This window comes from Cyprinodon tularosa, unplaced genomic scaffold (assembly GCF_016077235.1).
Source record: "Cyprinodon tularosa strain WSP-4 unplaced genomic scaffold, ASM1607723v1 ctg259, whole genome shotgun sequence".
NCBI lineage: Eukaryota > Metazoa > Chordata > Actinopteri > Cyprinodontiformes > Cyprinodontidae > Cyprinodon > Cyprinodon tularosa.
Genome location: NW_024038958.1, coordinates 531,412 through 557,213, shown reverse-complemented (window position 1 = coordinate 557,213; position 25,802 = coordinate 531,412). Strand labels below are relative to the sequence as shown.

Here is a 25,802-nt window from a genome sequence, read left to right as displayed (position 1 = left end):
CTGCGTTGACCCTGGACCTCAGAAAACACAATGGACCAACACCAGCAGATGACATGGCACCCCAAACCATCACTGACTGTGGAAACTTTACACTGGACTTCAAGCAACGTGGATGAAGTGCCTCTCTTCTTTTCCTCCAGACTCTGGGACCTTGATTTCCAAAGGAAATGCAAAATTTACTTTCATCAGAGAACATGACTTTGGACCACTCACCAGCAGTCCAGTCCTGTTTCTCTTTAGCCCAGGCAAGACGCTTCTGACGCTGTCTGTGGTTCAAGAGTGGCTTGACACAAGGAATTCGACAGCAGAAACCCATGTCTTTCATACGTCTGTGTGTGGTGGCTCTTGAAGCACTCACTCAAGCTGCAGTCCACTCTTTGTGAATCTCCCCCACATTTTTGAATGGGTTTTGTTTCACAATCCTCTCCAGGGTGCGGTTATCTCTCTTGCTTGTACACTTTTTTCGACCACATCTTTTCCTTCCCTTCGCCTCTCTATTAATGTGCTTGGACACTGAGCTCTGTGAACAGCCAGCCTCTTTAGCGATGACCTTTTGTGTCTTGCCCTCCTTGTGCAAGGTGTCGATGGTCGTCTTTTGGACAACTGTCAAGTCAGCAGTCTTCCCCATGATTGTGTAGCCTATAGAACTAGACTGAAAGACCATTTAAAGGCTTTTGCAGGTGGTTTGAGTTAATTAGCTGATTAGAGTGTGGCACCAGGGGCCATCAATTTTGAACCTTTTCACAATATTCTAATTTTCTGATATGATGAATTTGAGATTTTCATTTGTTGTCATTTGTAATCATCAAAATTAAACAAAATAAACATCTGAAATATATGAGTTTGTATGTAATGTATGAATATAATATACAAGTTTCACTTTTTAAATGGAATTACTGAAATCAATCCACTTTTTCATGATATTCTAATTTTATGACCAGCACCTGTAGACTGATGCAATCATTGATTTCTGAATTCAGGGAAATGAAATACTCACAAGAAAAGTTTAGTTAAACTATTTTAATGAAATAATCTAATATTCTATGATGGATTGAATAATTTTAGGGACCAATTTTGCTCAAGAACATGTAGTGAAGAAAAATATGATTAATATTACGTGGTCCACAATTGTAATGTGCTTCTGATCTACTTTCAACCTAGACCGTGCCGTGTCCAGTCCGTTATCCCATTAGGAGTTTCTGAAGGACAGCCTTTATTTTTTTGCAAAGGATATTTCAGTTTTTATTAACTTTTCACGTGTCTCCTGTGATGTTTCTATCATATAAGGCAGATTGCCCTTTGAAACTCTGATACATTTCACGAGTTTCAGATTTTCAAAGATGAGAAAATGGACAGACATTTCTACAGATGCCACCCAGGCCTTGGGTTCATGCCACTTCCATCAGGAATACAATTCAGTAACATTACATCCAGAACAAATCAGCTTAAATGTTTTTCTTCCCCCCGAGCTGAAAGTAATCACCTTCCAAGGAATGCTCTAGCACATGCTGCACTTTATGTAAATATATCACAGTTCTCGGGTGGTCCTCGAGGGCAGCTTTCCTGCAGCTTTTAGAGGTTTCCCTGCTTTAGCACAGCTGATTCTGATGATTGCAGTTCAGCAAAGCCTGCCAATCAATATTTAATGCAAATCAGCTGTGCTAGGGCAGGAAACCTGTAAAACTTGCAGGACAGTGGCCCTCAAGGGCCGGCTTTGGGCATACATGTCCTTAACGATATATTCTTCCTGACATGCCCTTTAACTTTCTGTTTCTCTCTTTTTGTCTGTAATATTTATACATGCATCCAAGTCTGACAAAATTTTATTAGCTCTATAATGACGAAGAGTCTTGATTGAGCTTTAAAAAATATATTTCTACCTTCATAAAGATAGCACTTTTCCTTTGAGGGTGGATTTAATTATAAGCCCATTAAGACGTCTCACTGGGGATTCGACAGGTATCACACAGCTGGCATATATTCTAAGGCTGAGGACATGGAGACCTGCATGCAGGTGCAGCCTCATCATTTTGAATATCGTTGAAAGGTTAAAAAAAAAAGCATACAAGATTTATTCAAGACAAAAATTTGTTTGTTTTATCATAAAATATCTAATATTTATTATTTTGAATAAATATACCGAGATGACAAACTGAGGGGATTTTAAACCAAACCTTTAAGCTCTTCCCCAGACAGGACTATCCCACCATGACAGACAGACTATTGTTATGCAGCCTTTGTCCTTTTGTAACAACCTACTTCTGAGTCTGGCTTTTTTTACTTAAAAATGCACTTTGGAAAACAAATGCAGAGCACACCTACAGGTGGACAATAAAATAGTTAAGTGGAAGACATTATTACCAGCACTCCCTTTACACAATAACTGGAGGTTTGATTTTGTTATTAATTGGGAATATACGTGCTGATATAAGGCTCAACGGATGCAATAGTTATTTATAGCGCTCTGTGTGATGTTAAGGAAGTTTAGAGGGTCACAGCATGGAAATGGTAGGTCTTATTAGCCATTATAGCTTAAAGCTAATAACAGCCGTCTCACAAAGTACCTGGAGAAAAAAACGTAGTGTTTCTGCCAAACACTACATGGAGTATGAACCCAGAACTCTAGTGTTTTTTTGCTTTTTTTTTTTTTTTAATTACTGCATTCATACAGGGAGACATGGGGCATCCACAGGCTCTGGCAGTTTCTCTCCCCTACAATGAACAACCCACCTTTAGGATCGCTCTCCTGCTAGTGGGTTTCACCAACTATCTGGTGAGCAAATTTTAAGTCCTTTGTTATATAATATGCAGTTCTTAAGAAAACTGTGGGTTCTCCTTAATTGTTTATCACATCAAATAAATCTATGTCTCACTTTTTAAATTGAACTGCTGATATAAAGTTCTTCACAGATCCAACAACATCCAAAGTATTTTTTTTACCCATGTCAGTCTGCTCAGTAGAACAGGTTTCAACTCAGCCGTTAAACATCGCTGGAAGAGAATTTTCATCCAATGTTTAACTTTCTTCTCCAGGAGCTCATCTGGGGAAAAAAAAAAAAAAAAACTAACCTGTGTTGAAGCTTTGGGTGATTCTCTGATGTTCGTGCAACCTTTAGTCAAGCAGGAATATATAAACAAAAGGCTGTCAGTCAATGTCTAAGAAGGTCACAACTAGGTTGTTTATTATCTGATAACTGATACAAGATAAACATTATACATTCTTTTTTAACACTGATGATAATTTCCTTTTATTTTTAAAGTCAGTATGCAAAAGAAATGTTTTGTAAATTAATAAATGGTACATGTTCAGACTGTTTTATTTATATTAAACCAATTAACTTTAAGCACTCCTTGTTGCCCTGGTGATAACTTGTTTAGCTACAACACAAAAAAGAAAGAAAATACAAAAATTGAAGAAAAAAAAAAGCACAAACATCAAGAGTTGGCTGACAAATACCTTAAGGAATCACATAATCATCTTATGTTTCGATCTGTGTAGATGCATATATAAAAATACAGGATCCCTGTATATATGCACATACAGTAATAATGTAGATACTATAGTTATAAAGCCTGTTCTGGACTCACAAACAAAATGTAGAGAGCAGGATACACATACAAACATTTACCATTATCTCTCCATATAAACACACATGAATCAACCAACAGGAAGAAGGCTCTCTGGCTTCAGAAGCTAAAAACTACACATTAGAAAAAAAAAAAAAAAAAAAGACATTCACATTTCTGAAACAAATTCCGTGACCTCTGAGCTGATCAGCCGTCTCCATAATTCCTATGAACTTTAGTGCCACCAGAAGACAGAATGATAGATCTGCTGCAGATGAACCGTTTGTGCAGTTGAGTCCGACTGATCCCATCAGTCACAAACTGATCGCTTTCCTTGATTATATCAGTCTGTTGGTCCTCTTCCTTGCTGTGCACGCTGTGCTCAGTCATCCATGGTGACCATGTGGGAGGGACGCGGAGGTATGGGACTGTAGCTGGTTATGTCTGTTTAGTGTGCAGATGTCCTATAAGTCCATGCATTTTACCAATGAGTGTGTGTCTGTCTACCTGCTGATCCTTATGGTGAGGAGGGGGCTTTGCTACTGCTGTAATGAACCTGGTATCTGTTAACAGTTTGTCCTTTCAATTCCGTAGACAGACAGGTGGTCTTGCAGGGTATGAAGTCCTCCTCCTCCTCACCCATTAGCCAGTTCTGCACTGAGCGTTCGGCTGAGGCTGGGACATGATTGGCCAGCCAGCTTTGGTGCCACTTGTCAAAGCGTTCATGTTGGCAGGCTGCAACTCTGTGCTGTGACTGTGGGGGGGAAGACATGGTAAAAAAAAAAGTCAACATTTCACAGCTCACCTTATTTCTTTGGAATGAAGTTTAAAAAATAACTAGCTTTATGCCACATGAGGCTAATGGGAAGCATACCTTCCGGGCCTTCACCAGCGCACCTCTGCGGTACATGTAGTCCTCAGAGTTCATAACAAACACCATTTTGTGAGTGTTGAGTTTAAACCGACACTCCAGACTGCCTGCGTTCTCCACAGCCAGCTGCCGTTGCCACTCTCTCCTGCAGCGCATCGCCTCCACCTGCCGCACCTGCCAGCGCCGGAAACGCCGCAGATTCCTTTCCAACAAAATATTATGAAGACTTTAATTAAAATATGGTTTAGAGAACGACTGTTCACCATATGCATAACAGCAGTTAGGCAGCTTAAAAGTTCACAAAAAAAAAACCTTAAGGCTAAATTCCTAGATACACTGTCAGGATACTGAAGCTCGCTGACCAGAACTGTAAGATAAAAGAAATGATGCGTCTCTGGTAGTTCTGTTCTTTCTTTTAGGACTTTCCTTGATTCTAGTCCTGGAGGTCTGTTGTGCTGCACCTTTAAAATGTGCCTCTGCTTCACACCGCTGAGTCAAGTAATCAGATCATAGCAGGACTCTGGAGAACTTGACTATCATCAGGAGGTAATACACAGATCTGATTGGACTCCCTCTACTGGGCCTTATGAAAACAGCCCCAACATGAATACTGATAGCCTTCCATGTTCCATCCATATACAACAGCAACCGAGCTCATTGTTACATTTATTCAAGCCAATGAAGTCTAAGCCTGCATTTTGGGTAAACGATTACAAGCCGAATGAGAAGCCTAATGTCTACATCAGTTGGCATCCACACCTGTCCTGATTCACATTTTGTCTTTAGAATGAGGTTTCTTTGTTTTGTTTTTTTGCTGGGTCCACCTCATCATAAACCTCCACAGTCTAAAAGTGCTCCATCTGTGAGTAGTGTGCAGCTGTTTATGCCAATGTTCGTACATTAGGCTGCCATAAAGCTGCTCATCTTGCCATGAGAACCAGAACAGATCTGCCACCAGGTCAATGGCACAGAAAGTTGCTTTTCCAGCCAGAGACAATAGGGGGAGAAGACAGACCTCTCACTTATCTCATTAACACTAAAGTGTACCATTATAGCGATTTAGCAGATGATAAATTATGGTAAAAAGTGCAACTTAGAGCTGCTTTAAGTACATGGATGTATACTGGACCCAGGGTTCAGTTTTAAATGGACTCTTGAATATAATCTTGCCACTTTAAGATCAATTAGACCATATAAGCACATCACATATCTCTTACCTATGGCGGTTTTGTCTGCTGCTGGTCCCATAAACAAGAAAACCTTAAAACTTCTTGATTCTTTATATAATCAAACAAATCATGGTCTAAAGGTCATGATGTTATCACCAATGCCATAAACTGAGCTAAAAAAGACATTAAGTTTTGAAAACGTGTGCATTTAGTTGTCAATATCCATGATTTGCGACCCCCACCTCTTCAGTCATTTGTTTTTTGCTGTTTAGACCATAGCAGGAGATTAACCCTATTGACCAGCAGATGAGAATGTGGCATCCCTATACATTCAACTGTCCTTGGAAAATGTGCTTTCTCTAACAAGAATGAAACAAATCACCGACTGCAAAAAATGACAGAGGAAAATGTTGGAGACCCATGAAATATTTTTCTTGGTTTGTCTATATTGCCACAGGGTCTGCAAATGGAAATCTACATCTTTATCTATAGAGTTTAATGTTTTTTTGTTTCCTGATTAAAAGGTTTAATTTCCAAATAGCCTACCTGGGCAGAAAAACAGGTTTGAAGAAGTAGCCTTCTGCCTGAGAGCACAAACTAGACTCTGTTCCAACAAACTGCTCCATGTAGCTCGACAGGCACTGGTAGAAACAACAGAAAGGTTTAATCATTAACTGAATTAATTAACAGATGATTTGTTTACCTGTAAGTAAACAGGTTTATATATGAACATATTTACCTGAACATCTAATGGATCATCAGCCTGAGCCTCCTCAGTGTCCAGCAGCTCCAGGGTCATCGTCACTTGACCTTTGTTTTGGATAAACATTACCTGAAGAAGAAAAAAAAGAAATCTGAGTTGGAGCATGTTTATTTTCTGAAAACAGGTAAAAAAATATTTTAATTCATCAGCAAACAATATTTATACATGAGGGCCTTACACAGCAGATTAGAGACAAAAAGCAAAAAAAAAATGGCTCTCCTCAGCTAGTCTTGGCTGATTAGTGGAGCTGGTGTTGAACAAAGTGTGTTTTTATCAGTGCAGCACATTACTGCTGCTTTTGTGCAGGGCCACTGAGTAGCCTGTGTGTGTGGCCATGTATTTGTGAACTTGTAGGGACATGTTTAAGGCCAATTTCCCAGGAATATGATACTTTTTGAGGACTTAAGGCTGACATATACTTGGAATCTCTGTCGTCTGCATAGGTGTCGCGGTGAACGCAGAGACGCCCCCGCCCCCTCCACAGACACTCTGCTGCACCTCTCCCAAATTGTAGGTGACCGCAAACAGGAGGCCTCTGATTGGTCAAATCTACATCCGCTCTACTCATATGTATTTCCTTTTTGGTACTTTACTGGCTTGTTTTGTTTGTATGACTGCAATTGTGGAAAATGACTCGTGAAGATGGACCAGCTGGAAGAACGAGGAGCGCAAGAACGCTGGGACCCTTTTTAAACCTGGATCCCCGCTCTTTTTGGCCCTCATGTCCCTCCGTTGTCAGTCAAACTTGCCGCCACTTCCTCACTGCCTTGGCCGTGTCTAGACCCACAGCTAGTTTGGGATTGTCCCTTTTGCTTTGTGGTGTGGAATAACTTAGCACAGACCACGCTTCGCTTCAATATTTAGCATAAATCAAAAATGTCTGCATCATACCTCCAACAAGTTCACTGCGACACACTGCTGTGGGAGTATAACCAGCCCTTTAGATGAGAAAAATGTTCTCTCTTTGGGATGGGGGGATAGATAATGGTTAGGCCATGAAAAGAAATGCCATATGAATGGAAGTGAATGGGAAGTCCTTACAAGGATAGTATGACAACAGGTGTTCTTAGGTTGGTTTGTGAAGCAATCTTTCAGCTGTTTAAACTTTCCTAACAAACTATAAGGCTACCAACTACAGCTTTTAGGTAATACAAAAAAATATCACATGAATTTTGCTATTATTGAAAAAATTGTCTTCTTTTCAACTTTCAAAAGCAAAAATGAAACCAAGAGAGCACCACACTCTTGGCAGGAGTCTAAAACCCTTCAATAAAATCCATAGGCCAATAACTGAATTCTATAGTCTAACTTTGTGCAATGCAATCTCAGTCGAGGACCATGGCAGAAAGCGCAGGGATGATGTTACAGAGAAGTTTATTAATTCAAGGCAAGATAATAAGCTCTCATTTAAAGCATTAGACATGTTATGAATCTCTATTTAACTACCTATCCCAAAATTACAAAAAAATTATGTCACAAAGGCAATCCTAAAAACACACAACTGAAAGAAGAAGGCAACTTGAGGAAAACAAAGAAATCCTATGTGGAATTGGCCTGAATCTATGTTAAAGCAACACAAACAAGCATATGGAGGAAATGGCTTTGCTCAAAATAACCTTTTAGGTCCAAATCCAAACCAAACACGTAACAGAGCGTCTTTAAAGCTAAAAAAGGTGGTGGCAGGATCATGCTGAGAGGATGCTTTTCATCAGCAGAGACAGGAAAGCTGGTGGAGGTTGATGGGAAGGGAGAAAAAGTGGAGAAATTTAGGATTCACCTGGTTTAACTTTGTCAAAAAAAAAATCTGGCTGGCCGATTATTAATCCATTCATCAAAAATGTAATCGACACATTAATCAATTTGCAAAATAATCATTAGTTGCAGCCCTATTCGCGACAACTCCTCCTTGGGCGGTAAAACAAACATCATATGCACTGAACATGACCAGCAGCTATAGCAGTTTTGCTCTAGATCACATTGAAAACGCCAAAAAAAGTAGCAATGTTGTTCTCAGCATAAGGGTTTAAAGGGGAACACCGTTTTTTTTTTTTTTTTTTTTTTACATTGGCCCCTTGATTTTACGTTATTGCATCATGTTCTACTCACCCATATTAGTTTTGTGTCATTTGGAGCTGTTCTGAAGATATTCGGTTAGGTTATATCCAAGTAACCTCTTCCCATGGGCAACAAGTTAAAGGCACAAACTGAACTGTTCATAATTTATCATATATGGTACGCCAGCATTCATAAGATGTAGACGAATAACTGTCCCCCAGAAGGTTATATTTTTTATATTTCTATTTTTTTAAAACAGAGTGTGTATGACGTCATCCGCGTGTGTATCATTCATCCTGTCCACTGAACTGCTGCTAGTTTTACTCGCATGTCTGGAAGATGTCTAGTGCTACTTCCACAAATGATCTCTGGCTCGCAAAATGGAATAGAACGATTCAGATTAGCTAGCCGAATGAATATAAGGGGTAGAATGTAGCCACCTGTGGCCCGGGCTGCCTGTCACAACTCAAGTCCGGCGTGCGGATGACGTCATACACACTCCGCTTTGTTTTAAAAAAATATAAATGACACAAACCTAATATGGGTGAGCAGAACATGATGTAATCACGTGAAATCAAGGGGCCAATGTAAAAAAAAACGGTGTTCCCCTTTAAGAACCAACAAGAAAGAAAGGATAAGATCTCAATTTATTTCTTTCCAGGGATCAATTCTTAGCTGGTTAGTTGTTATACTATTGTTGTTAAGATGTTTTCATTTAGACAGGTTGACGTTGCCTCTGATGCTAGTCAAAAACAAATCGAGAGTTTCCTCTTTTAACAAGCATGCATGATTTCCCCCAGCGTGTTATAGGCTTGGCGGCCCATCATGCTTTACTCCATAGAGAGCTTTTTGCTCCGTAGCGCCATTTTAACTCCCCATCTGAATGTTCAACATATTTAGACAATATTGGCTGGCAAATTCCCACTCATTTTCTATTACATCTCTGTTGTAAACTGTATTATTACAGCGAATGCAGGGTGTTTTATGCCATCCATATTGGCGGTATAAACAGACAGCAGTCAAGTGACTTCACGTCCTCTAAAGCAGCACTGTGCTCACCTTGAAGCAGTTCTCTTCAGCCATGATTCTCTCAGCCTTCCACTGGTAGCTAGTCTCCCACGCTGCTCGAACACACTGGGAGGACAGGTTCCCACCTGCAGCCCCCCTCTTCCTCTCAGCCAGGTAAAGATCAACCACCTGCAGACACACTTCATCGCTCACCAAGTGCTGCAGCTGAGGGCAGAGGAGAATGGATTACTATTCAACATTTTCAGAGCCAAACAAAACCAAGCTAAAATTTGAAAGTGAACTATAGTTACCTGCCGGATGATGTTGTGGATGACCTTGTCGATGGTAAAGCCGATGTACGCGTGGATGGTGAACATCTCTCTCAGCGTGTCCTCATACTGAGTGGAGTCTAAGTTGCCATCTAGCAGGCTGCGCACCATGTCCAGAAAGGCTGGATAGTACTCCTCCAACTCCACCTCGCCTGCGGATGTTAAGGGGATGTTAGGATTTTTTTTACAGTACTGCTTAGTCATCGCTTAGTCATCTGAGTGAATTTGTAGAGTGATCTAACAGAAAAACTGTAAGATATCAAAAAGCAAGTATTTTTGTCTGCTTTATAAATGAAAGGTAAATCCATTAACTGTAAGATCTCTTTGCACCAACTTGATCATGATTGTCCTTTCCAATTTTTCAGAAAGGACCAAAAATTCTTTGCTCCTTGCTTTTTCAGATAGAGCTGGACACCAGACTTGCTAGATGCTCTGACTTAGAGGCAGCTATAAGCTTTATTTTTTGAAGAAAAAAAAAAAAAAAAAGACTACTCTAATGAAAGTTACAAGAAAGAAAATAATGTTATGTGAAGAATATTCCCAGAGACATATTGCTCCAGTGTTCTGCACAATTTTACATCACTAATGAATGATAAAATATAGCTTAAGTTTATCTTTATCCATTGACTAAAAGGTATAGAGGATTATCTTTTATTAACAGGTGGATCATCTAAATAAGTGGTCCTCCTAGTTGTCAATCAATCATTCTGGTGATATGTTTACATAAGGCCGTCCTACGTGCTTACCCCTGTTTTTGCGCACTTTCAGCCGCTTATGCGAGTTGAGCAGCGGTTTCAGACAGTCATTGAAACAGGGCTTGCAAGAGGAGAAATGGGCTGATACATGTTCTTGCATGTGCATTTTTTTCTTTAAAAAAAAATCCTCCATGATACCTTTAAATATTTATCAATCATGCGAAATCATAACTGATTTGGGAGGTGAAATATCTTTAATATTAGTCTTATCTGATTAAATGTCACCAAATACCTAGAGTGTCATAGGTATGCTTTGTTGTTTTGATCTATACTTTTAAAAAATACCAAGATCAACTATTCTGCAATATTGAGCAGTTTGGAATTGTGTATTATATCAGACTATTATATCAACTGGCTCCAGTATGACTGTAAGCTGCTGAATACATAAAGTATGTAGGAAAAGAAGTCTTGAAAGCTATCACTAATCAGTATCTGCATATATTTTTCTATCCAACAACCAAAGCTTTTCAGGCTGAATTCCTACAGCCTTCCATTCTTTTTAGCAAATCGTCAAAACATAAAACATAGAAATGTCAATCTAAAACTAGATGCAAGACACACCAATATCCAAGCTTAAAATATCTGGACAGATACATTCAGATCTGGAAAATACTGCATTGCTGGCAATCATGGCAACATAAATTAGAGCTAATCCACTAAGTTCAAATGTACCGTTTAGTGCATAATAAACTTTTTGTATACAGGAATACATTGAAAGAACTTAACTTTTAGTCAAGCATAATGACTGATGGTTTCTGATTTTCCACCATAAGGCTTTACTTTTTTTGCTACGGTCTGCCTCAAATTAATTTTCTAAATTGAATCATGATGTGATTCACATTAATACAGACAGCAGTTTAACTACATTAATACGGACAGCAGTTTAACTTACTGGGCTGTTTGAGGCGGAGCTCCATGGCCAGGTCACATGCCTTTTCCCTCCTCCCCTCTGCCATCAGCAGCCTCTCTCGGCTCTGCTCTGCTCGGTGCTCCAGCAGCTGCCGCTCAGCTTGTCGGTAAACCCTCAGCAGCCGTGAACACAGTGTCTGGTGCAGCCGCAGAAAGAAATACCAGTTGTTGTTCACAAAGAAAAGGTTGTAGACACCATCCAGCTCCTTTTGGTGTTCTGCTTCAGGGTCGCGGAGGTCCACCTTTTCTCCAACAGCACCAGAGCCCGTCTCCATAGGAGTTGAGCTAGAAGTGGATGAAGTTGCCACTGCAGGTTGGCTCATGCTACTGGAAGTGGTTGAGGGCTCAGTGTCCGTAGGCTGAGGTGGGCTGCAGCGCCTCCTCCTGGACTCACCATTGAGTTGCTGCTGCAGCTGGGACTGGTTCTGAACCAGCTGGGCTGAAGGTTGACTCCCTGCTGCTGCTCCACCAGATGCATTGTTTGAATGTCCACCTCCTGCTCCTCCCCTGGCAGCTGCTGTAGATCCAGAGGTTCCAGCCCCTCTTTCTCCACCTTCCTCAGGCTCCGCCTCCTCATCAGTCCATTCTTCTGTGTCACTAAGCTCGCCACGGCGGGAGAAGAACAGATCAGGAACAAAGTGCTGGATGATGCGCTTGATGTGGTCCTTGTCATCCTTGTGGATGGTGGGCTGACGTTTCACGTGGTAGATGATAAGAGAGGCAGCGTCCTCCAGTATCTGCTTGTCTTCATATGTGAACATCATGTGAGGCTCGCTGGAGGACGCCGAGCCCAAACCGTTACGGCTCTGATGGCCAACTCCTCCTTCCTCAGTACTCTGCTCCTGACGCTGAAACCAAAGAGAAAGATTTCAATAAATTATACTTTTTGAGGAAGATAAAAATGATGGGCTGTAATGACAACAAGGTTTTACCCTTTTTCCTAAAACACCCACTCTTACTAACAGTATAAAAGGAAAATGGTAAAACCCTCAACAAATTCAGTTACTTTACTTTACTTTACTTACTAAAGTTTTATGACTAAAATAATCATCTGGACCCAAAAGCCTTAGAATAAAAAGGGTTAATAAGAGTGCCAATTTATTTATAGATAAATAAATCCTCAATTCTAATATTTATCTGATAAAAAACAAAATAAAATTAAAATCTTTACTTTTACAATAACAGCAATGAGAACTGAATCATCCTGAAATGATCTATAGCTTCTAGTTTGGTTACAGGTTTGTGGAGGCGTAAAGGTATCACCTCATCATAGATGCTTTCAATCTCATTGAGGAGACTTTTTGACCGCAGCGCCTTCATGTCATTCTGTTTAAAGTTGACTCCTTGGTGGTCCAGGGACTTTAGGTAGGCTTTCTCATACTGCTCTCTCCAAATCTTGTTAAAGCCCTGCTGGGCCTCTCTCCACTCCTCCTCCTTGGCTTTCAACCTGAATCATTAAAAACATAAAGGCGATACATTTGATGAAATAAAGTGATAGAAATGAAGTGTATAGTCTTATAATAATGCATTATTGAAGGTTTTAGTAATGGTTCTTGCAGTTTAGCCTGCAGGTGTACAGAACACATGTATTGTTAATACCGCAGAATGTTTGCATTTCTTAACATCCCTCCAAACCACTAAAGAAACTTGGAAAGTGTTAGTTCAAAAGTTGTGAGTTTTTTTTTCTCCCTTTTTTAACATCCAATCCATACCTCTTGAGCACCACAGGCACAGCAGTGGCGGGACTCTTCTTCAGTCCCTCGATGATCTCAGGGGCCTTGTCGCCGTATATACGATACACAGCACGGCGCTGAATGACCTCAGAGGTACCACCCAGGCAGTCATCTAATCTGAATCTTTCCTGGTCTTCTGGTGACAGGCGAGACAGCTTCTTTTGGACGCTCTCCAACACCCTGATGGTGGCCAAATTTGTCTCCAGCACAACATCCAACTAAAATGACAGACATCATTTAGTCAAGCACTCGCATATTTATTAACCATGTGAGTGTAACAATATGTGATTCTTAATAGACAAAGGTGAAACTCATATGCTCAATTTATTAGAAAAGCTAGAAATGCCAAATTTTTATTATGGTTACCTCAAATCTTTCATCCTCACAGCGGTGCAGTTGTTCTTCATATGGAGTCTTCTTGGAGCTAACAAAGGTGGAGTCCTCCGACCAGGAAGGGAATGAGACCCAGGTGTCATTTAGGACCTTCACATGCAGATTGAAAACATTATTAATCTGGAAAATAAGAGCTGCAATTCCAAAAAGTGCTACTGATGCTTTACAATGTTTTATTAAGCTAAAGTTTGAGCTAAAGCTTTAAAGTGTGGAACAAAGTGCATGCAGCACAAGAAAAGGAAGTGAGAGGATGTTTCAAAATATAACAATCCTTAGAGTTCGTCACTGCACACAAACCTCTTTGCAAAGGGCAGTGCGCCCACTGCATTTTGGCTGCTGATAGGTCTTAGGCAGTGCTCTGTAGCTCGACCCCAGGCGTTTGCAAGAGGCATAATCCACCTCTCTGCCCCCTCCTCCTTCCATGTAACGATCAGAGAGCCCCGATACGTCATGAGAGAGCTCTTTGTCCCCGAGAAATGACTTGAACTGAGTGTACAGCTCAGGAAACTTCCTGTAAGGACATGCAGGATGTAATGTATGAGAGAGAAGTTTAGGTGAAGAATGACAAACATTCTGGAGATAATGAGATTTCAAATATGCAGATATTAGTTGCAACATTCCTAAAATTAAACACTTGCAAATTTAATGACAATTTGAATGAGTAATACTGTTCGATACAGAATCTAAAAGTCAAATCTCGTCATTTGATAATACTGAAAATTTTACATTTTCTTAGAAAGTAAAGTAGTTGGGTTTATAGTTTTCTTTAACTGTGTTGAAATATTGCTCCTTTACATAACTCAACAGGCCATTAATGTCTGAACCACTTGCAGTAAAACAGTGCACACCTCAGTGGAAATGTCCAAACTGCAAGTAAATAGCCACTTCCCCTCCCTGGAGTCATGTGACTTGTTAGTGTTGCAAGGTCTCAGGTGTGAATAGGAAGCCATGAAGTGTGTTATATTTGGTTTTATTGCTAGTATTCTCTCATACTGGTCACTGGATGTCCAACATGGCAACTAATAAGGAACTGAAAGAATAAAGACACTCTACATAAAGATGACCTAGCCTTCAAGTAGACTGCCAACTGAGTGACAGCACGGCACCCCAACCATGCAGTGGTTAAACACAAACTATTCCATGGCTTCACTATGGTCAACCAAAGGAGTTTAGTGCACATACTTTGTCATATCCATAAACTCATGTAGCAGGGTTTGCTGCACACTCCGTTAAACTCATCTGCATGGCTGTCATCCCAGAAGGAAGCAGCTTCTATAGATTGCTCTATAGAATGTCCTTTAACAGTTTACTGAAGACAAGCAGAGTAAAGACAGTGATTACTGGAACCACATTCTGTGGTCTGATGAAACCAAGATAACCCGTTTAGTGTCAAGCTTGTGTGTTAGCAACCTGATGAGAAGTAAAAAGACTAGTGCGTCTTGCCGGGGGACGAGTGCTGCTTAGAGAAACCACAAATGCCACCATGTAGGGTGACATGCAAAGGCAGAACATTACTGCTAAATTTCACACTAACCTAAATTTAAAATGCCAAACTAAACCCTAGTAACTGCCTGTGGAGCATCCGAAAGCAGAAGGTGGAGGAGCGCAGGATTTCCAACATCCACCAGCTCAGTGATGTCAATAAGAGGAGTAGAAGACGCCACCATTGGTGACCTGTGGAGCTCTATTGAACTCCAGGACCAAGAGAATAAAGGTAATGCTGGGAAATCATGAAACAATTTGAACTGCACTCTATTTGGTTGCTAGCATTTGGACACTGAGAGCTCAGAGTGTCACATTATTTTGAGGGGACAGCAAATTTAATACAGAAATACAAGCTATAAATCAAATTGATTAGCTGGTATCGAAGTGTCATATCTATTTGTTTTCCATGAAGGTGTATATGTGAAATACTTTATACTGATTTATAAATACCATAAGAGTTAGTCGCATCAATAACAGATTTTTAAATGCATCAACACTTGTCTTATGAGCATATCCATTCTCCATATTTATCTTTTCAGTCACTCACCCTAGGAATGGAGTAACTAGTTGTAGCAGCTCTGCTCCAGAAACCACCTCCTGGTTAAACAAGGCAATGCAGCGCAGGAAATTCTCATATACTTCCTGGCTTTTAAACAGCCGACGAACCTTAACAAGAGGGGGAAAAAAAATAAATCAACCAGTAGAACAACAAAACACATTAAGCCAATCTAAACAAAACAATAAAAATAATCACAAATCTGATACCTTACCTTATCAAAAAAGGAGAATTCTCTTAAGACACCATGTTTCCCAACGGAAGCAAAGGACTGATCTTTGGTGCAGGGATACTTCATCTTTTTCTAATATTTAAAAAAACAAAACACAAAAAACAAACTCAATATAAGTGTTTTCTACTTATTGTTAACTTTTCTTTATCATATCACAGTACACTAACACTAAAAGTCAAAACAGGCGACTCTGTAATCATATTATCCCAGACTTGTTGCCATAATAAAAAGATGCACAGCCCTTTGGAAAGAGTGTTCAACTTAGAGCTTTACTGTCACAACTTTTTTTTGGAAGTTGTAGAAATATGCACAAAGTAGCAAAAGTGTGAAACTTTACCTTGAGCAGTGGGGACATGGGCATCAGCAAAGGTCTGGGCCTCTTTTTGTTTTGTTTGGTTATCGTGTCCTCCTCCTCTGACTTTTTTACCTGCTCCTTCCCTCCTGTTAGCGAGCTTCCTGTGAACTACATGACAGGGAAGCATAAACAAAAACCAGGAGCTTGATCAGTATTCCTTAAAGGGACGTTAGGAGTAACTACCGTAATTTTCGGACTATAAGCCGCAACTTTTCCCCCATTTTTCAACCTTGCGGCTTATATAACAATGTGGCTTATCAATTGATTTTTACAGCAAACGGCCACTAGGGTAATACCTAAATCTATGGATTTTACCATCCATCATGTTGACGTCACATTTTCTTCAACACACAAGTATGGTAGCCGTGCGCCCGGGAATGCGGAGGTCCTCTGGAAGCAGACTTTTACCGCGAGTGGTACAAGGCATAACGAAAGCGAGAAAGACAGACATTGTGAGCGCAAGACAGTTTCTGCTAAACATAAAAAACCTGCGGCTTATAGTCTGGTGCGGCTTGTATATGTACAAATCATGCAATTTAGCTTCTGCGGCTTATATTCAGGTGCGGCTAATAATCCGAAAATTATTGTAGTAACATTTTCATTTACATATTTGGTATAAATGCAGGAAAAAAGTAAAAAATGTCACACCTGTCATACCAAAAATTATTATTTAAATTATAATGAACACCAGGACATTTTTGTAGTTAAGGATTCAAAATATCAATACCTTTTTATATAAGCATAGTAAACATTTCAAACTTTCAAAATACCTTTTCAAAGAATTGTCATTTAAACTTTAACAGAGCCTATTATATTTTCTTTTTAAATTTAAGATAGATTGATGGTGGTATTTAAAGACTGGACTTAACATCTAAAGTCCTCCCATTCCCTAATCCCTGAAACGCTCCACAGTAATAACACTTTCTTGCGTATATATTCAGTATATGATATTCATTGTGAAATTAACAAGTGTATGATCTGAGTGTTGCTATAGATTATTTTCTTTCAACTTCAGTCCCTAAGAAGCAAATTGTCTTTCTATGTAGGCCACTCAGCATCTTTTGTAATTTTTTTCCAGCTTCAAGTCATTTAACCTTGTTGTGTCAGTGAAGATGATTTATTCATTTCTTGAAAGAGATATATTCTTATTTTTTCAACTATTGGTACAATTGAGGTGAAATAAAAAATTAGAACTTATACCTTATAGCATTTTAGTATGGGTAAGAAAAACTATAATTAACGGAGAGGTATGCATGTCTAGTATATTTAACAAGTTTAATGAGTCTTTTTATGAACAATACAGATTGTCATTAACAATAAGCTTTTCAAAACATGTTAGTCAAGTCGTAAGGAAGCGGCTGTTCCAACGGTTGCAGTTCCAAACTCTCCTGAGTGGAAGATTCACAAGCAATTTTGGCTGTGGCCGGTGTCTCTGAAGCATCTTGCTAACCAGTTAGCAACTTGGTGCTTGTAGGTTCCTAATGGGAAATTACATTGGGACCAAGTAGCACTTAGTAACGACACTATCAAGGAACGCTGTCGACAGCAGAAACATGCAAGAGGAAGAGAGTTTTGTGTCGGAGGTCGTGAATGAGTCTCCTCTGTCATATCTTTTTGTATGTAGAGGAGGATAGAAGAGGATGCCAGGGCGGCACACATTTCGTTTGGTGTACAAGGCTTACAGACGTACATGTCTGAGCCCTTGCCTCGCAACGCTGCCAGTTCTGTTAGCACTATGCCTACCGAAGACACAGACGTCCATTCCGGTGAATACTGGGACGTAACTCAACGGTAAGACAAATGGTTCTTATTTCTAATTTCAACCAATGCATATAATAGCTGTGACATCCGAATCAAGATGCTATGACCGAAAAAATTAGGTTGACAGAAGATCTTTGATATATGATTGGCCGAATTTAGGTGTACAAGCTGACGTATGACTAACTGGCCTGCATAAAATACCACAATAAGACATTTTTTTTTTGTTTTTTTTTTTAAATAGAAACTTTTTAACTTTTGGGACAATATGTTTAAGCCAGAATGATTTGAAATTAAAATTAGACTTCCCTAACGTCAATGGAGTCAGACACAGCAGCTGCAGCCTGTTTCTGCAGTCAGGAATAGGCTGCTACTTGCACGCATGGATTTGCATGCTACCTGCAACCGTCTCTACCTTTCTGTGTGCCGACAAACCCACTTCACATGTTTTACCGCCACGTAAAGGGCTGCAGTGAGAAATACAGCTTCTTACCCTTGTTAAACATACTATGACTTACTATGCGATTTGAAAATTAACATTTTGTTAAATTGTAATTATATTGCAAATGCAAGTAATTGTCCAGCACAGTATACACTCTCTTAAAAAAAACTGTTGAGTGGATCAGTCAAAAAATGTTTTTTTAACTTAATTTGCTTTTTTGCATGAAAATTGATCAGGAGCAAATTGCTAGATGATGCTCCTGATATGGTCGTTGACATCCTTGTGGATGGTGGATTCATGCGCATGAATCAAGCTCTGGTAGTGGATTATTGTTTATCCATGTCCCGTTTTTCCGCGACCTACCAGTGATCTCTTGGCATCAGGCAGAAACTGTCCAAACTCAGCAAGTAGGTCCTCTTGTCCCTTGAAGAGACTGGCAACCTTGGAAAAGACCTCATCTTCAGTCATTCCACTGCTGCCTCGACCACCTCTACTCTCCTTTACCTCCAGCTGCTCCTTCTGAGGAGTTAAAGGTGAACAGAAGCAGAGCTTCATGAAATATATTCATCCAGTTAAATATATTGCTGTTACTACTTGTTAGTGCTACTGCAGATTTGAAGGAGTGATTTGTCGGTAATTCATAATGTTGCCCTTTGGTTTGATTTGATGGAGTAACTAAAACATGTCAGAATATGTGATGTAGAATAGTGGAGTATTAAAAAGACAATTACAAAACCTGTTAAAATATTTTACCTGATACGTATGAAGAATTTCTAGGAAGGCTCTATAAATCTCAGGGTGGTCCAGGAAACGGTTTTTAATCTTGTTTACATAGCTAATGGCACTGTCAAACTCTACGGGGCTTGTCTCTGAAGCAGGAGGCGATACAGATGATGTGGTAGCCTGAATTAGGCTTTCTTTGCTCGCCAGAGGAAGAGAAAGCTTGCTTGCAGGCTCTGGGGGTGCTGCTGAGGTTGAAGATGGGCTGTCTGAAGAGGGCACCTTGGCATCACTGGTTTGGGCAGGTCCTGCTTGTGATTGAACAGCGAGGACACTACCTGAGGTGGCAGCTACTGCAGGGGTGGTCAAACTCTTTGCTGGCTGTCCTATAGACACCTGCAAGGAAGATCGACGATGAAACTCACTGCTACTACGATAGACGTCAACAGTAGGCAGTTTTAACTGGTTTTGATGAATACATGTTATAGGAAAAAAAAAATAACTATGTTGGTACATTACAAATATTCTGAAGAAAAAAAACCTTTTTGCTTGATAAAAAAAAATGTAATAAAAAAAAAAAAGTACTTGAAATTAATCATTGAAATAACTGATTTAATTTAGTACTCAAATAATTCTCTACTAGATTATAGACTCAAAAATTTTATTTGCCAAATAATGAAAAAGTAAGCTAGAGCTGTACAAATATATACAGTATTCATTTTGTAATTAAGATGAAAAAACATTTTTGCTGTAAATATTCTCTTAAAAACTCCTTCAGTAGCATAGATTTAGCTTCACCTGGTTCAAATGATGATAAGAGCATCTATTCAGGACCCCTCCCCCTAGTGTATTGTTAAATGTGTATATGAAACCTATAATTAATTAATTAAAGAAATCATCCTCATTTGTGGGCAGCGGCAGTGGAGCAGGGGTTAAGCGTACGACCCATTTAGCGAGGCTTTGGTCCTCGTCTAGGCCGTCACAGATTCGATTCCTGGTCTGTTGACCTTTGCCGCATTTCTTCCACTTTTCTCAAATCCCATTTCCTGTCTGCAAACTTTAAAAAGTAACTAAGACCAGTAGTGCCCTAAGAAATAATAACATATTCATACATACACACACACACAGACACACAACACAACCAAAAGACAAAAATTTTGCAAAAGATGAAAACGTAACCATAATGTTTACAAACTCCAGCAATTTCCTGTTATTTAAAGGACACTGCAATTCAAGTTATTTGTTTATCTTCTTTATATTTAAGTACAACACTCAAAGGAGAAAACAATATCAGCCCTATATTGACCTTTAGACTTAAATCAATATATGAACAGAAAGAACATGCGTTTCAAACTTTAACATTTTCATTTAAATCATCAACACTATTTAAAATACAATGGATGTTGTGGAGACTTTGGAAAGTCTAATATTGTTTTTTGCAAATCCCCTCACAAATGTTAAAATTTTCTGATTACTACATTGCAATAACACAAGCAACAATTAAGTTCAATCCAGCAATCTTAAATGAGAGATGCATGTACAATTTGCTCAGTTTTGGCTTAATTACTTCTCTGAGTTGGTTACTCTTTCAGCAAATGGCTTTTTTTTTATCTTCATTTAACAATTCCATTCAACTCACTAAATGATTTCAGCATTCCAATATTCCAGTCATATAAAGAATATTGTGCATTCCTTTAAAATCTAAAAACCTGGCTGGAAGCTGTATAAGATTTTCAAGTGATTTTTCCATTTCTCTGAGCAATTTTTAACAACTGCTTGAATTATCTCTGACGTTATGGAAGGCCTGGTCGCATCAAAATTTAATGTTAAGGGAACGCATTCCTTTCAAGAAATTTTACTGTGTAGCAATATGATTATGTGGCTGTGAAAAAAAAGCTTTCCTAAATCTGTATTGGGATAAAATGATGTGCAAAATTTGATTGCTTTACCTATTTTGTATGTATTCATGAAAACAATAAACCACCTCATCAAAATAACCTAATTACCTATGGTTAAGGATATGTGTCTAACTTTGTTATTACATAAAAGGTATAGGAAGAAGTGCCACTTCCATTCTGAATCATGTTTTATTTCAAACAGGAAAGTTTATGGTGTAGCTAATTGTTATTTCTAGGTTGAAAAGTTTTCTTAAATGAAGCTACGCAGAATTTAAAAGTCCCTTCAAACATTTTTCAGGAAATGGGGGGGGGGGGAGAGAAAAAAAAATCGCCATCTAATTTTATATTTGGGTTGTTCAGAGAAAGGGGAGGTCTTACCTGTGTAGTGAACGGCGATTGAAGGAAAGCCACCCCATTTTTGGGTACCTCTATCCGATAGCCTGGTGGCAGGAAGGCATTGAAGCCCAAAACCAGGTCAGGATGCCCGTGAAATAGTTGGGACACTCTGTTTATAACCCCTGGAGTGTCGATGCTATTTAACAAAACCAGATAGAGGTCAAGATGATGTGGCTGACACAAGAGTGCTATTACACATGAAAATACTAAATGATTCAAAAACAAAAATTTTTTTAGCTAAAAAAAGATTCCAGATCAATTATTTTAAAAAGTTTATATAGTTTAAAGAGATGAGCTGTTGCATGATTAGATAAGTTTCCAAAACATCCCCTGATCAGCTCTAATGATGCAAAGTAATCAAACAATCCAAGTTTAAAACTTCTTTATACACGAGACCAAAAAAAAAGTCTTAAATGATTTGTTAAAGCGCCATTACTGGATTCAAGCACGATTTGGATCGTCGTTACTACTTGTCTAAGGGTAGTAGACAGAAAAATACTATTAAAAGAATATAATGGAGGTCTGCCTAGAAATGTTTTTATAATCTTTGTAATTGTAATGTGAAAATAGATCTCAACTAAACATACAATCAAAGTTTGTTAGAGTTAAGCACAGAAGCACCACAGTACTTATTGAGAAATTAACCCATTGCATTTAGCAAAGGTCAGTTAATGGAAAGAAGTTAATCATTCTGTTTACTTTTGGCAGGACATTTGGCTCAATGGGTAGAGCAACCTTTTTTCAATCAGAAGCTGTGGGGTTCCATTCCTGCTCCCCTTCACATTTTAATGTGCCTATGGGTAAGGCACTTAACACCAAGTTGCTTAAATCTGTATATCATTACACAAATGTAGGTGTGGATATGGTATAAAGCCCTTTGGAGGATGACAACGCTAAAGGGAATGCTGTTAAAAAAAATGTCACTCTATGACGAAGCTTCTTATAGAAAAGCTCTGTATACATTTAGTTCATATGAAACCTAGGCAGCCGTTGAAACTATGGCTTTATAAAGGATTATGAAAACCCAATTTTATTTTGTGCAAAAATATAGTAGATGATGCCAGGAGAAGTCCATGGTTGCATTCCTACCCTGTGATGGCTTGATGAAATCTGTTGATTATTTTAATATACATAAACTCTTTTTTTAAGAAATGAAAGAGTCCTTTACTGTCATTTCCAACTCCAAGTTGTTTAAAATAGCATAATTAAAAACATTATTAGAAAAGACAGTTGTGAACAGCTGCTCTGTGTTTCACATAGAAAGCAGTCTTTAGAAACAGACTAGTGGTATCAACATACTGATTTTTCTTCTTAGAAAAAACAAGGAACTAACTGGTAATCTACAGCAGATCAGATAAAGACCAAACTGCAAATTTATTTGGTGTTTTTTTTCAGCTATTAAAAGAGCACAAACTTGTTGGACATAAAATCAAAAACATTACAGCTAAAGTTTAAACATTAATGCACAATTTCCAGTTTAGATATATTATCAGCAATACCTCTGTGACTTGAACTCTTTCATGATGTCCAAAAACTTGTTATATATGCCAGGGTCATTGGCAAAGCGAATTTTGACTTGGTCCAGATATGACAAGGCATCTTCAACCTAAACAGAGAGAAGGCATGGAGAAGAAAGAAAAACAGAATTAGCTTCAAACGGGATGTGTAAATCAGAGTAACAACATGTCCATGATGAAGTGAAGATGCTGTAGAGAAGTAATAAACACCTAACAAGACAATCTATGGATCTAAAAACGTAAAAATTAATACTACATCTACTATTTAGATTTGCCTTTTAACATCATAAGTTTCATTTTATAAATGAGTACATCGTCAGGTATGAGCAGAGACTCATCGGGTAATTAGACATTTACTCAACATTCCCAAGGCCAAAACTAATACAAAGACACAGCTCTCTTTTGTAGCTTATATTCTCATCTCTGGAACAACAAATTGTGCCGAATCAGTGGGCTCACTTACATATGCACCATTCAGCTTTTCTTTGACCAATACAATTTCCTTCTTTTTCACTCTTGAGGTATTATGTGTCAATTTTTACTTTGACAAAAATATAACAGAGGACTGTTTTGCACTTTCTTCAACAGATATCATGGTTTGTTATTGTTTTGCATTTTCACTATCTGCAAAAATAAGTCATCATGCAACATTTTGGTTTAAGAAAATACAAACACACCAAAGATAATTCATCAATTGAACAATTACCCTGACTGGCACTGGCCAACGAGAATACAGAACCTTAAAAACTCGACTGTCACCATTTCGAGTCAAACTCACCGTCTGAAATCAATTAGGATCGATCAAGACCTTGAAATAGTTATACATGCTTTCCCTTTACAGTGGGGATAACCTAATACATTTATTTCCCCATCAAAATAAAACTCAAACCACACAACACATTTTTCTTCTGTGTTCTTATTTGAATGTGATTGAATCTAAACATCAGAATTAGTTACATTTTAAATCATTGATGAAAAAAAAGCCTACTTAGTGAATATCTTGATTTATATTATAAGGTTTTCTCACTGTGTTTATGTTTATCCATGCTTAACTTACTGTACAGTCAATCAATAGCATGGGTCCTATATGTATTTGTTTTAATATATTTTGTGGCCCCTTCTGCTAGAGATTTAGAGAACCACTAATCTAAACACCTCGATTCACCATGCATTTATAAACATTATAAATTGATCAAAGAAACATATTGTGTTTTATCTCGTACTCAATGTCTTAACTCAATAATAACGCTCTTTTGCGTGCAGTTTGTGCTGCGCAATCTAACAAGCTGCATTAACAGAACTGACTTATTTATTGTTATTTACAGCTTGCAAATAAAATGGTTTGGTTGAGAAGTATAATCATTATCAAGTCAAAGTGACCATAAGTCCACTACTTAACAAAGCATAAATGCTCGCTAGCCGTGTTTTCTGACATTTATAAACAATACTTCGAAATAAAAAGGGGAAAGCTTGGTCAGACACAAGCTAAAGGGAGTTATTGTAGCTAGGTTTAGCCAACTGACGGTTTTAAGTCCCCTAACACTACCTCCATCCACCCGCATACATTTACACAATGCGTTCAGTCCCCGCTGGTTCCTGGCCAACTGTATTGTGTCGGCAGGAGGGACCCGTTTTAATAAAACACCGCAGCCACAAATACACGAAGAAAGCGAAGCTATAAAAAAATAAACCGAAGTCGTATTTTCGTAGCTAGCTTGGCTTATGTCCTCCACTTTGTTCGAGCTGGCTAAAAGAGAAAAAAAATCCAACAAGGAACTTCCCACAACCGAGCTCAGACTGTTTGCTCACAGCAGCTGCCGCTGATGGCGTAAATACTACACAAAAAATAGAAAAAGTAGACCAAACTGAGCCTTCTTGCGGTCAGTTACGCATTCGTTAAAGGCATAACAGCTTCCACGTATAACCTTTTATGTCAGTGTCGGGCTGGTCAGCGATGAATTACTTTTATTATTAGCCCAGCGAGCTAACTCCTGTTAGCCAACCGTTGCTTTCACTACTCTCGACGGTAACCCCGGAGCAACAAAATGGTTGAGACACTTTTTTCCTCCCTCGTCGTGTCCCCTTTCTTACCTTGAGCTTCTGGAAGTGCTGCTGCTGCACTTGCTTTTGTGTTATCACGTAAGGCTTGTCTTGGATTTGGTTTATTTGCTTCGCGGTGCTGTGCGCCTGAATCTTCGCCATTATATCCCCGGCGTAGGGAGGCTGGGGAGCCGCTACCACAACTTGAGAGGGAAGCTTCGGCGTTACCTCCAGTTGTTGGCTACGCGACAAACCGTGCTGTCGGTGGGGAAGCCAGCCTGCCAGCGAGCAACCCTACTTTGCTTAGCTGGACAGTCTCGACGAGCAGAGAGAGAAAGAGAGAGGGAGGGGGAAAGCAGGCAAAAAAAAAAAGACGAGAAACCCAGCAGAGTGGAGAGTGATGACAGACAAGCTACTACTCGCTGCGACTCCGACTCAACATCACGGTTGGATAAAGCTAACGAAAGCACGAAGGCTCTGAGTGTGGAGCTCGTAGACAATGGTTGTCGTTTTACGGATTTAAAATAACTATCGCCTGTCTCTTTAAATTCGGCGGCAGCGGTCTATCTTGGCGTCCGGAAGCCAGAGTAGGAGTGAAAAATAAGAAAAAAAAAACGGAGTAAAAAATTGAAGTGCGCAGCCGCAGCGATGGGAGGAGCATCAGTTCACAAGCATCAGATTGCTCCACTCCCCCTTCACTGCTACAAAAGAACAATGTTGCCCCGTGTTTGTCTGACACTTACTGGAAACAAACCTGCAGAAACAAAGCCCTGCATACAAGGTATTCGCATACTAGAGTATGTTTATATAATCCTTACCGATTCAGAACAGGTATATGATCACCATGTATC

At 39.1% G+C, this 25,802-nt stretch overlaps 1 protein-coding gene across 1 annotated transcript; it reads right to left on the bottom strand.

The window, feature by feature from the left end:
- Positions 1-3,155: 3,155 nt before the first annotated feature.
- On the bottom strand, positions 3,156-25,554 carry sin3b (SIN3 transcription regulator family member B). Its single transcript, XM_038288580.1, has 19 exons — positions 25,003-25,554; positions 22,894-23,000; positions 21,377-21,530; positions 19,134-19,496; positions 18,744-18,899; positions 16,163-16,288; positions 15,808-15,897; positions 15,585-15,703; positions 13,850-14,063; positions 13,526-13,642; positions 13,139-13,377; positions 12,690-12,873; positions 11,410-12,274; positions 9,745-9,914; positions 9,485-9,658; positions 6,347-6,439; positions 6,154-6,248; positions 4,442-4,640; positions 3,156-4,321 (listed from the first exon to the last, which is right to left on the bottom strand). The coding sequence occupies exons 1-19, from the start codon at positions 25,111-25,113 to the stop codon at positions 4,085-4,087; spliced, it is 3,813 nt and encodes a 1,270-aa protein (XP_038144508.1). The 5' UTR covers positions 25,114-25,554; the 3' UTR covers positions 3,156-4,084.
- Positions 25,555-25,802: the final 248 nt, after the last annotated feature.